The sequence below is a fragment of the Mastomys coucha genome, unplaced genomic scaffold, assembly GCF_008632895.1.
Source record: "Mastomys coucha isolate ucsf_1 unplaced genomic scaffold, UCSF_Mcou_1 pScaffold6, whole genome shotgun sequence".
Lineage (NCBI taxonomy): Eukaryota > Metazoa > Chordata > Mammalia > Rodentia > Muridae > Mastomys > Mastomys coucha.
Window position 1 is genome coordinate 20,363,751 of NW_022196912.1, and position 12,280 is coordinate 20,376,030.

Sequence of the window (12,280 nt, forward strand, 5' to 3'; positions counted from 1 at the left end):
TCACTCTGTAGACCAGGCTGACCTCAGACTCAAGAATCTGCCTGCCTCTGCCTCCCAAGTGCTGGGATTAAAGGCGTGCGCCACCACCGCCCGGCTGTAGTTAATTTTTGTGGTTGTGTGTTGAAGCTGTGATTTTGTGAAATATATTCTGTATAGAAGTTTTTAAAGGTTCATAAGTGTGTCTTTACTAACATGCTGTTAATTTGATTTATAAGCTAATTTTTAGACTATATGAAGAAAATATTGGTTAGCTCAATAAACTCATGTAGCTTTTTAAGTGTTTAAAAGTGTAATTCTGAATATACTAGAAGTTGAATATCCATGGTCTTAAAATCTAAAGTTTGAAATACTTCCAAGTCCAGAACTTTCTTATTGTCTGACATGATGTCACAAATGAAAATTGCACACCTGCACACATGTGCTGGCCACAGTTAGGAGGTACACTGACACTATTATGTGACGACTGAGGCAATGCAATGTGGGAAGCACATGGCAAGTAGTGATGAACTTTGTGTTTAGGACTTCACTGCCATCTCCAGAATATTTTATTTACACATAAATATTCAAATATCTACAAAAAACAACAACAAAAAAAACTTGTTCTATTGTCAAGTATCTTGGTGCTCAACCTGTAAGAACTAATTCATTTTCAAAGTCCAATAGGGCTTTTAATTATAAGAGTTTAGATTGTATCTGCTCAGAATTTTTGAATTAATCAAGTTTTTTTTTTAAATTGGAACAATCTTTGTATTGCTGTTTAAGTGTTAGAACTTAAGTTGTTTTTGAATTGCAAAAGAACCTCTGGATGACCTAGAAACTGAAAAAAATACTGAAAAAATGTTTATAGGAAAATAAAATATGTCTTATAATTGTTATGGTTAGGAAGATAACCGTAGTGTAGAAGGTTACAGTTTGAAAGCCCTATGACTTTATATACTATCTTTTTTTGGTAAATAGTATTTTGTAACTTCAGTGTTTTGTTTTTGTTTTTTCTTTAGCTTTAGTCTTTATACCAATAAGCAGAAAGTATTTTAAGACATTATTCTTGTAAATTCTTGAGTGCTTAAAATATTAGCCATATTTACATGTATTTTCAATATGTAGTGTGTGGTATCATTTTTATTATGCTAATTTTGGGTATACCTTTTTTATTATGTGAATTTGGGGGCATTTATTATGAATATTGGCAAATTATTTTTCAGGGAGAATCTAAAAATGCTATTGCAGCTTAACTTAGTCACCTTATTTGAATATCATCTTTCTTTTTTCCTACTCCTTTGAAAGGAGAAGTTGTTATAAAATCAGGCTTCTTTCTCTTGAGTTTATGCCTTATCTTCTTTATTAGACTTGACAGTACTCTCTGTAATGTAGTTACGTATTAATGTGTTGGCTTTAACACTAATACCTTTGGATAGGCTTTGACTTGTTCTTGGTATAGGATTATTTGTACTGTTAATTTTTTTTTATCTTGATTGCTTTTCAGGAAACTAGGACATTTCCTTTTTCCTGATAAGTATCTATCTTCAAATGAATGGATTTACAGTTCTGATACTTGATGATGTGCTTATTAATTGTGTGGTCATTATTTAAGAAGACATGCTTTTTCTTATTTAAATGCCTAGAAAACATGTTACTTGTGTTATTTCAGTAAGATTTACTTCTGTGTTATAACAGTAGCTATTCTGATTACTATAGATACACTTTTGTTTGTTTTAAAAATGGGAGGATAATTACTAGGATTTTAAATTTGCAGCTTTTTCAGTATCCCCTGTTTAGTTTCAGATTGACCATTTGGGATTTAACATCATGGTTTTTTAGCCATTGCTTGGAGAGTCAGCAAAATGATAAATTTAATATACATAATCCCAAAATTAGGGACTTAGCATGTATTCTGCAGATTTCTAGCTAATACTGCTAAATTATGAAGTATTCCCATACTCTAGATAGGTAGACTTTAGTGTTTATGGTATCTCTTACTTGAAGCTGAAATCAGTATTGAGTGTTTATAATATCTCTTTCTTACTTAAAGCTGAAATGAGTGATGGCTCATTGCATTGCATATTGGCTTGATGCAAATAATCAAGCTTTGACTATATGAAACCATAGGAAATTTTCTGTTGCCTGGACACTCACTAATCATAACTCCTAGGGTTGATAGGAATAGATAAGTTAGTTAGGCATATTTGGGAAGCAATTTGTTTTTTTATCATCTTGGAATTTTGGTAATTGCATTGTTCTAGCATTTTTGTCCTCTTGGAAGTTGGGTATTAGTAATTTTACACTTATCAAGTATATGTGACATGTTTGCCAATATTCTATATTGGTCAGTGGATGTTCCATTAATAATTTTATCCTCATGTTTTTGTTTATGTATTTTGTAAATTTTCTGAGTTGAAGAGGTTGACTCATGAGAAAAGCACCCATTTCCTCTACCTTCTCTTTATAAAGACATGCATTAAAACATGTTTGTCAGAGGTTTGAATGAAACAGAATTAATTCTCATCTAGTAGGTACTTAATACACTTGAAATAATTTAAATTTTAGCACTTTGTCTCTTGATTGCCATTTTTTCATTTTGTATTTTTAGTTTCTCTTTATAATTTAACAAGTTTAATCTTTATTTTGAGCTCCTTATTTAGTAGTGTTTTCTCTACATTTGTAATACTTTATCTTTTCATTAAGGGCTTCTTTGCCACTTAATTAGAATTCCTTCCTTTAAATATAATTAATTTTCTTCTCTTTGAATTCTTATCAATATATAAGTATGATACTTGTTCCAGCTGTGCTTGGAGATTTTATTACTAAAATGTATGTGGGAATTTCTCATCCTAGAACTTATTAATAAGTGGATTCTATTTATAGTTAACTGTCCTAGCTTTCATTTAGGAGCATTAAACTTGTCATACTGTGTACAGCAGTTGTAGTTATGTGGATGATCGGGGAATCGTGAGTGTAGTTCTTGTTATTCTTTCATAAAGCCAATAATGATTCAGACAGAACTTTGTGTAAGAAACTTTTTATGCCCCATTTCATGCATAGGAAAGTTATGTCTTGACGATCCATGTTTCTAGATGAGAGTTACAATTCCATCTTAGTATTATCACATACTGGTTTAGCATTACATTGTTTCTTTGCATCATATTGTATATTTTAGGCTTAACTTTTAAATATTTAAGCTTGTACCAAATGTTATCAACCTGAAAAAGGCCCATGGAGAAAACCAATGTAGCATTAAAAACTAGTTATAGATTGGCTAATTAATGTATAAGCAAAGTGATTTTATACTCATTTTCTTATGTCTTGGGTATATTTTCTAGCATTGATAATGTTTATGAAACATGGATATTCTGAACAAGTTTCTTGTACAGTTAAGGTTTTGAAGCTTTGACTATAAAACTTACACGTTACTTACTAACAGTTGCTATATTCTAGATTACTTTATTATTTTATTTATTGATTATTTATTCATGTGATTATTCTGTGCTCCTTACCTGTTAAAGACATGAACAGACTTTGACAGTAAAGTAGAATTTGTCAATTAAGTTCACTGAAAGGACCATTTACATTTCTCCCAGAAGACATTAATCTAGTGTATTGAGCATAAATATATAAAAAGGGCTTGATCTAGAAAGGGCTGGGTAAATAAATTAGATAGCTTCAGTGATTTACTTGTTTACTTAAGTGAATAAAGCTTCCCTGTTTTAATGTTAAAATGTTAGATGGCCCGGCAGTGGTGGTGTACGCCTTTAATCCCAGCACTTGGGAGGCAGAGGCAGGCAGATTTCTGAGTTCGAGGCCAGCCTGGTCTACAGAGTGAGTTCCAGGACAGCCAGGCAGCCAGGGCTACACAAAGAAAACCTGTCTCAAAAACAAGCCGCCATTACCCCCTCGCCCCCCCAGCCAAATGTGTTATATGTGCTGATGAAATGGCTCAGTGGGTAAAAATGCTCACAACCAAACCTTTCCACTTAAGTTCAGTCCTTGGAACCCACATAGTGGAAGGAGAGAACTGATTCCCACAAATGTCCCCATGAGTGAATGGCTTCAGTCTCTTGTGTGTGTATGTGTATACACACACAAATAAATAAGATAAAACAATTAAAATATCTGAGTGCTTTTGGAGACTGCAAAACTTAGTATAAACAATTGTTCAATTCATGGTGGTTTGTTTAGTGGCACTCTAAAATTTCTTATTTTGAATCTTCAAAGATGCTGGTTTAAAATAGAGTGAAAAACTTCCCTTCTTATAAATGGTTTATATAAAAACTGTTACTAAACTCATCATCAGTCTCTTGTGTTTTGAAATAAACTATGTTAAGTATGTTCTTAGTTTGTTGTATTTTCTTATCAGAGACCTAGATAAGCATGAGCATTTAAAGTCTTACACAGTTATAATTCAGACTTGTAGCTTTAAACGGTTATTCATCAAATTTACTTTTAGATTTTTTTATGGAAACTTTCACAGATTTACTTCTGTAATTATTCTTTAAGGAAAATATAATATTCTGAAATGTGTTGTAGAGTCAATGTCAACTGTAAATATGGCTTATAAGCATTTAAACTTAGGAAACAACCTGGAATTTTCTCTATCTGTAGTTAACTATTATGAGATTATATTTCATGAATGATTTTGTATTTTCCAATGATTGTTTAGTAATTTTTTCTATGTGTAATAGAGAAATTAAATTTAAAATATAATAAATAATAAATTTTGTCTTTTTTTATAGGGTATGAGTATTATAGAACAATTAGATCCTGTATCTTTTAGCAATTATTTGAAGAAATATCATAATACTATATGTGGAAGACATCCCATTGGGGTGTTATTAAATGTGAGTACTCTCAGCAGGCCTGATGTTTAACATCTAATGCTGTCTTATTTCAAAATATCTACACTGTTATCATCGTAGTGCACTGAGAACATCATTGGCTTTGTGTACATAGCATCAGTTTCTTTCTGGTACCTGTTAACATAACACAGTTACTTAGAAGAGAGGCATATCTTCTCTTGACTTTGTCAATTCTGATATGCTTTACTTTTTTCAGAAGATTGATGTGTGTGTGTGTGTGTGTGTGTGTGTGTGTGTGTGTGTGTGTGTGTGTGTAGAGCCTTGGGTACATATACACATGAATATTTTAGTCACTATCAAAAATTAAATGGACGGTCTTTGTCATTTAATAATGCAAGATAGATTGTAATTTCCTCCCTCTTTTAAACAATTTTAAAGAATGTTAGGAGAAGCCAGACTTTTAATCCTAGCAGAGGTGGGTGGGTCTCTGTGATTTGAGGCCAGTCTACAGAGTGATTTCTAGGACAGCCAGAGCTACATAATTGAGACCCTGTCTCAAACAAACAACCCCAAACAAAACAAAGTGTGTCAAGAGTGAAGTTTTGGTTTAGTTGGAATTTAAAAACCTAAATTATATTTGTTTACCTCCTAATAAATAACCATGAATTTTCTTAAAATATGATATTCTTTAAGAAGAATGAGAAAATATGTGCTTAGGAACATCACACAGTGGGCTCATTTAAATTGTTTGGAAAGGCATAGAAAAGAAACAGACAACAGTCAAAACAAGGAGCGTGAAGGTCTTTTTTTTTTTTTTAAACCATGATTTGACAGTTGTGTATTATGGATGTTTAGCAAGCCTTTTTTAAATATTGTTACAGGAGTTAAGATTGTTTGAAGGAAAAGCTTATCAGGGACCTAAATTAATTTCTGGAACTTATATTAGAATAAACTGCACTTATTTCCTAAAGTCCGAATTGAATGAAATAGGGCTTTTTTTTTTAATGAAAGAAATTATGAACCAGTACACAGTTAAAGTCTAAATTAGAGTATACCTTTTATACTTGAGAGTTAAATATCCATTTCACGTTGGTAGGCAAACCTCCTGACATTTGCAATGATCTGTTTCTTTATGATGTCTGTCATAATCAACTTTTTCTTTTTTTAGGCTATCACAGAGCTTCAGAAGAATGGAATGAATATGAGCTTTTCCTTTTTGAATTATGCCCAGTCAAGCCAGTGTAGAAGCTGGCAAGACAGTTCAGTCAGTTACGCAGCTGGAGCCCTCACGGTCCACTGAAGCGCCGATCCTCAGGGACGCCACCTGCACAGACTCGTACTCTGTCCAGGGTCCAGCCTAGCCTCTACCAAGATGTTGGTTCTGGTGTGGGGGGTTCTGAAACCTCAGACTCATAGAACTCTCTTCTTCTTTTCTAGTAGGTGTAGTCCTCCTTAATTTCAACTCATTTTAAAAATGCTTTCTAGTTTGGGCAGTGGAAGGAAGGCTGGAATCAAAATATTTGCCCAATTGGCACACAGTGACTTGCAAAGCATTTAGCATATCTGAAATTTGCACTCTTTGCAGACTCATGCACATATATTCCGCTTTCAGAATAGTTTTGCAAATTGTACACAGACAAAGGGTGGAGCTTTTTAATAAAAGAAATTGCATTTATAAATGATGTGTATTAGAATATAAGAAACCTCCAGTTATAGACAATTACTACCCATGCTGTACAACAGATACCTTCTATTTTAGTTGCTAATAAAGGGCTACACAACTCAAAATAGTCTGATTTAAACTTATTGCTTTGTGGTTTAAATGGAAATTGTTTTTTATTAATTCTATCTCAGAATTTTTGTTAAAATGGCAAGCCTCAGCTTCTATGTGATAATGTTAGAATGTATTTTATTTTTACATTTATGTGATTTTTTTTAAATCACAGAAATTATAGTCATATAATTTTAAAGTTAACTTGCAGAACTATAGTCATTGCACTTTTGTGTGTGACATACCCTCATGTCATTATTATATTGTAGTACAATATAAATTCAAGAATGCTTTCAAAACAAATAGACTTAGTCCTTCACTTCAATTACTGTGTTTGATAGTCTGCAAATGAAGACATTGCAGAGTGTCAGTTGTTGTGTTTCAAGTCATTGCAGACCATTCACCACTATGGTTTTTGTTTTTGTTTTTTACTGCTTTAACTCTTTTACTTGAATTTTTAGCAAGAAATCATTAACAATGATAGTAACAAGGCCTACTGGACTTCTGGTAGTCCTGCAAAAAAATTTTTTTGGGGAGGGCATGATTTTTGGTGCGGCTCTTCCAACTAAAATAATGGTATGGTGTTGTATTTCTTTATCATAGATTTATTCTAGTCATTTTGGGGGAAAAAAGTATTAATTAACTCATTAAGCCATCATGCATGTTGTTCATTATACCTATTTTAACATAACACTGGGTGTTTATATGACATTGGAGATTGTTTATGTCTTCAGTGTTATACCCACGTAGCACAAGCTTTAGATGCCTTGCACTGGATTTCTTTTGGAGATTTACGTTTCTTACTTATTATCAATTTTCTATTCTCGAGAATGGGAGAAAATAATACTACCTTTTAGATTTAAAATTTACCTACTTATACATCTAGGGAATGTACTCTTATACATCAGTGTTTTATTTTCCATTATTTAGATATGCTTTTGAGTACTATAAATATTTATTTCTTGTTTAATACAGATTATAAAATTTCTGAATCAACAATAGTGAATTTTTAAAATAATGTTTTCTGAGTATAAAATTTGAAAATACTGAAAAGTCAGAAGAAAAATCCATTACCTACAGCCTCACTACCCCAGAGATAACACTGTTAAATGTTTTTCTGTATTTACTTGTAGTCCTTGTGTTTTTTATGAGTGTGTATGTGTTTGTGTGTGTGCAATAACAATTGAGATTATAGTGCTCATACATTTGCGTTGTGCCCTGTTATCAAAACTATTTTAAAAATGGCTGCATAATATGCTATACTGTATGAAAATAGTTCTCTCTTTGGATGTTAGGCTGTTTCTAATCTTCCACAATTTTATAATGGTATGGACATTCTATGTAAATTAGACCCATCTCTAGGATATAGTCATGAAAATGAAATAAATGGTTTATATGATAACTTTGTAGGCCCTTTAAAAATATGCCAAGTTACATTTTCAATAGATTGTATCAGATTAACAGCACCCCTCATCAGCATCATTTCTTTTAATTTTCGAGAAATTGTTAAGGAAGTAATTGTTTCTTTTTTAAAGACTTTCTTTCAATTAATCATTTATTGTTCTTCTATAAATTTAGAATAGTTTTTTGAAAAACAACATTAAAGAGACATCTAGTCCTAGGAGTGCACATTTTTGTTTGTTTATTTGCTTTGAGACATCATTTGCCTGTGTAGACCATACTGACATGAAACTTTGTGTAGCCCAGGATGGCCTCAAACTCATGAATGATTCTCCTGCCTCAGCTTCCCAAGTGCTGGGATTGCAGGCATGCAGTGCTGTATGTCTTGCTTGCAGAGCTCCTCTTAACCCTGGAGTAGCCCAGCTTCAGCTTGCCCTCTCTTTTTAGATTACTTGTGCTAGAGTAGAAACAGTTGTAAACTGGCAGTGTTGTCCAACGCTCCTTCTGTCTTTGCTCCTAGCTAACCAGTCTCTGAACTGGTGTTTTCCACACGGTGTTGAAGTGTCCTCATCTGTGCAGTATGCAGTTGACCTCCTTGCAACTTTAGTTTGTAATAGATTTTGCCTTCAAATGTTACTTTGGTATGTGATTGGTTTAGATATTTTTATTTTAACTACATAGGAAAATCAAAGTGAAAAAGTTGTTATTTCAGAGAAAGTGGAAATTAGTTCACTTTATTAAATGAAGGTATCATCTAAATTATTGGACTTAGCCTTCCTATTTTAAGTGCCTTTAACAGTTTTGTATTTCAAATATAAAATGTGAAAGAAATTATTGTGAGATTCTATAATACATTTTCTTTGTTAAAATCTTTGAATTATTTTCAGCAACCTTTTGTTTACCTTAGATTGCACAAAAATGCATAGTCATGGAGTCCCCTACTCTCCCAGTAGTCAAGTTCTTAAGAAATCTTCCTCTAGAGATAAGTTAAGTGAGCAGGTAAGTGAGCACTCTGTCCTGGGAGCAGCGAGTCCTTGTAAGAGGAAAGAAGCAGTGATACAGTCCAATGCAGTGAGATAGTCCAATATCTATTGGACTATTTGTCTATTACAGTATGGATAGTATTTCCTGAGCTCTAGTCAGTGACTACTATTATAGGTATCATTGTTTTGGAAGCATGTAGTTCATTCCCCTAGATTAGGGGTTGGCAAATGTTTTCTGTGAGGGCCCAGTTAATTATTTTGGACTTTATATGCTTACAGTGGTCTCTGATCTGAACTCTTCTCCTTTGCCATTGTAATACAAAAACAGCCATAGACAACATGTAACAAACACATGTCTATATGTTTAATAAAAATTTAATTTATACTAAGATGGAATGCTGCAATTGGCCTGAAGACCATAATTTAATGCTTCTTATCCTAGATGGTATAATTCATTTGTAGTTCAGAGTTGCCCAGTAATTAAGCAATAGTTTGCAACAGGTGGCTGTTATGTTCCTGCCATGTGAATCTTCTTAATTTGATGCTGTGTCAGTAGCTGGATTTCTTACTGAATGTTTACACAGGTAAGTGGGAAGAAGGGAAAATTTGGAATTCTTGGAGACTAATGTCAAAGCACCTTGAAGTCCTTGTATTTGCTGAATGAAGTTCATTGAGTTTTCTTTGCTGCTGTAAACTAATCAGGAATGGCAGTAATGAGTTGTTTGACTTGCTGTGTAACCAAGGCTGCTCTCAACCTCCCTGGTGTTGGGATTACAGGTATGCATCACCAGGCCTGTCACAAATGAACGGTTTTGCGTGAGTATTTCAGGACACAAGACATGTTTAAAATGATTTGTTGGCTTTTGCCATATAAAGACTTGAAAAGGTCCCCTTTTATGTTACTCTCATTTTATTGAAACAGTGACCTGTAATAAACTCAGAATAAAGGAGAGATTTTGTTTTTGTTTCATTTTTGAGGCAAGGTTTTGTTGTTGTTGTTGTTGTTTTGTTTTGTTTTTAAATAACCCACCGACTGTCCTAGAACTTGCTTTGTAGATCTGGCTGCCTCTGCCTCGAGTGCTGTGATTGGAAGTGTGGGCCATCACTACCCAGCTGAAAATTCTAATTCACATAACTTTAGTTGTACTACTGCTTTGTCGGTGAGGGTCCCAGAACACTTGTCAGGTGGTACTGTCAGCTCTAAAAACCTAGGCATTTTCAAAATGTTCATGGTTTTCAAAAATACTGTCATTAGAAACTATACTGAGGAGCCTTAGTAACTCACATACATAGTGCTGTTTAGACTGGAAATTGTACATCATTGTATTAAGTCTGAAAGTTTACACAATAGGAGAAACAGAAAGGCCTGTGTGTAACATGAGGTGGTTGATGGAAATAGATGGCATTTATTTTTGAAGAGAGTAAATTTAAGAAGTAGTCTTGGAATATTTGTGTGACTGCCACTCAAGAGGAATAGAATTGTTGTGTATAAATAAGTCTAAGGTGGAGTTTTTTTGTTTTTTTTGTTTTGTTTTGTTTTGTTTTGTTTGTTTGGCCTTAGTCCCAGCCTGTGGGAGGTCGAGACAACTGGGTCTTTGTGAATTATAAGCCAGTTTGGGGTAGCAAGTTCCAGTCCAGCCAGGGCAATGTAGTGAGACTCTATCTCCAAAAAAAGAGGAGTAAGGAGCATAAGTTTCTGGTGTGTGTGAAGTGGGTATATGAAAATTTCTGGTGATAAAAATTGGCTGTTAACTATGTTCTCATCAAGTCACTGGAAATATGCAAACAATAGATCAGTGATTCTCAAAGTAGCAGTGATACCAACTGAAAATGTTCTATGAATAATTGTGTGTGTGTATATACATACATTTATAGGGACAAAAATGGGAATTACTATAATTAAATGTAACTTCATTTATATTTCACATCAGAATGCTTTTAAACAACATTAATTTTTAATAGATTGCAAATTGTTAAAATGATACTTAGAACCTTGGGCTAATTCTTTAAATGTAAAGATGTCAGTACAAAGCAAATTTTTACCAATTCCTAACACAAATTGAAGGTGTTTGTTTGTTTGCTTGCTTGTTTTAAAAAATGGCTGCTTTCTTAAGCAAGCACTTCTTCAAATTGAAGAACAACCATATCAGTGAAAAGAAAGTGTACTCAACTGAAAGAGTTTTACAGTGTCAAAGTATTATGGGAGTAGCAGCAGCTGGCAGACTGCTATTTTCCTATTATGGCCAACCTATACCTGTAAATAGGATCTCATTGCATGCCATACTATCACTAGAGACTGTCCTGGTTTATAAATGCTTCCCAAGTAGTGCTGTTACCTGAGACCTTAGCCTTTTTAATATTGGTATGGGTGGAGTCTGTTTGCTTAGCAGTATCTGAATTCTTAGTACTATGTGAGGAGGCTGATGTTTCTAATATCATTTATTTCAGGGTTCACTGGTGATTTCAGACTGGTTTGTCTATTGTTTTTCTATTTTTCTTTCCTTCCTGGGTGTCTCCCACGCCTATTTTTAATGTTAGTAGTTTTTGGCTGTCACCTTACAAAATAGTAGGAAGAAATTCTTGAACCAGTTCTTCTGATTTTGAAAGCCATAATAGAATGCATTTATAGTTTTTTTGGTTAATAAGTTATGTTCAGGTGCAAAGTTTAGTTTATAACTTCGATATGATTGTGTATATTATCTCTGTCATCCAAATAGTGAAACCAAAGAGAACATAAATGCCATTATTAAAAAGCAGTTGAAGGCCAGCGAACGATATTCAACCATATAAGCAGGACCTGAGTTCTGATCTTTAAATCTACCAACACAAAATTCTGAAAAATATTCAAAATTTACTCACTTTTATTCTTTATTCCTGAACTCGATATAATGTTATATGTTTAAATAATAAAAACTAAGAAAAAATAAAAACAAAGTAGAATATGTTGATTGAATTTTGTTTTAAGGTAAAACATGTTAAAACTGTGAAATCAGTTTTAATAGAGGTATTTTAAACTTAATTTTTTATAGATGGAATTCTTTTTGAAATTTTTTTATTTGAAATTTATTTGAATATAGGCCAAAATAGACATTCAGTTGTTGCTCGTTCAATTTTAGTGAATTGAAATTTGAAAGATGGAGAAGAAATCAATATAATAAAGTGTTTTCTACAATCTGGAGTGGTATAAACCTTTTAATTGGAAGCTTTTTCCAGTTTCTGGGTTTAACTATTGAAATCAAGCTTTGAACTAAACCATGAGGGTAGAATTGATATTTTAAAGCATATGGAATTCTAGATGGAATTAAGTGATAATTAGATGCCCTGCTTGATTTGCC

The 12,280-nt window shown here is 33.1% G+C and overlaps 1 protein-coding gene across 2 annotated transcripts in view; it reads left to right on the forward strand.

Annotated features, from left to right (window-relative positions):
- Positions 1-7,683, forward strand: part of Memo1 (mediator of cell motility 1) — a 101,182-nt gene extending 93,499 nt beyond the window's left edge. For both annotated transcript variants that reach the window (XM_031356614.1, XM_031356615.1), the window contains 2 exons: positions 4,728-4,832; positions 5,959-7,683. In XM_031356614.1, coding sequence (XP_031212474.1) covers positions 4,728-4,832; positions 5,959-6,090 — 237 coding nt within the window. In that variant the 3' untranslated portion in view covers positions 6,091-7,683. The remainder of the gene's footprint in view (positions 1-4,727; positions 4,833-5,958) is intronic.
- Positions 7,684-12,280: the final 4,597 nt, after the last annotated feature.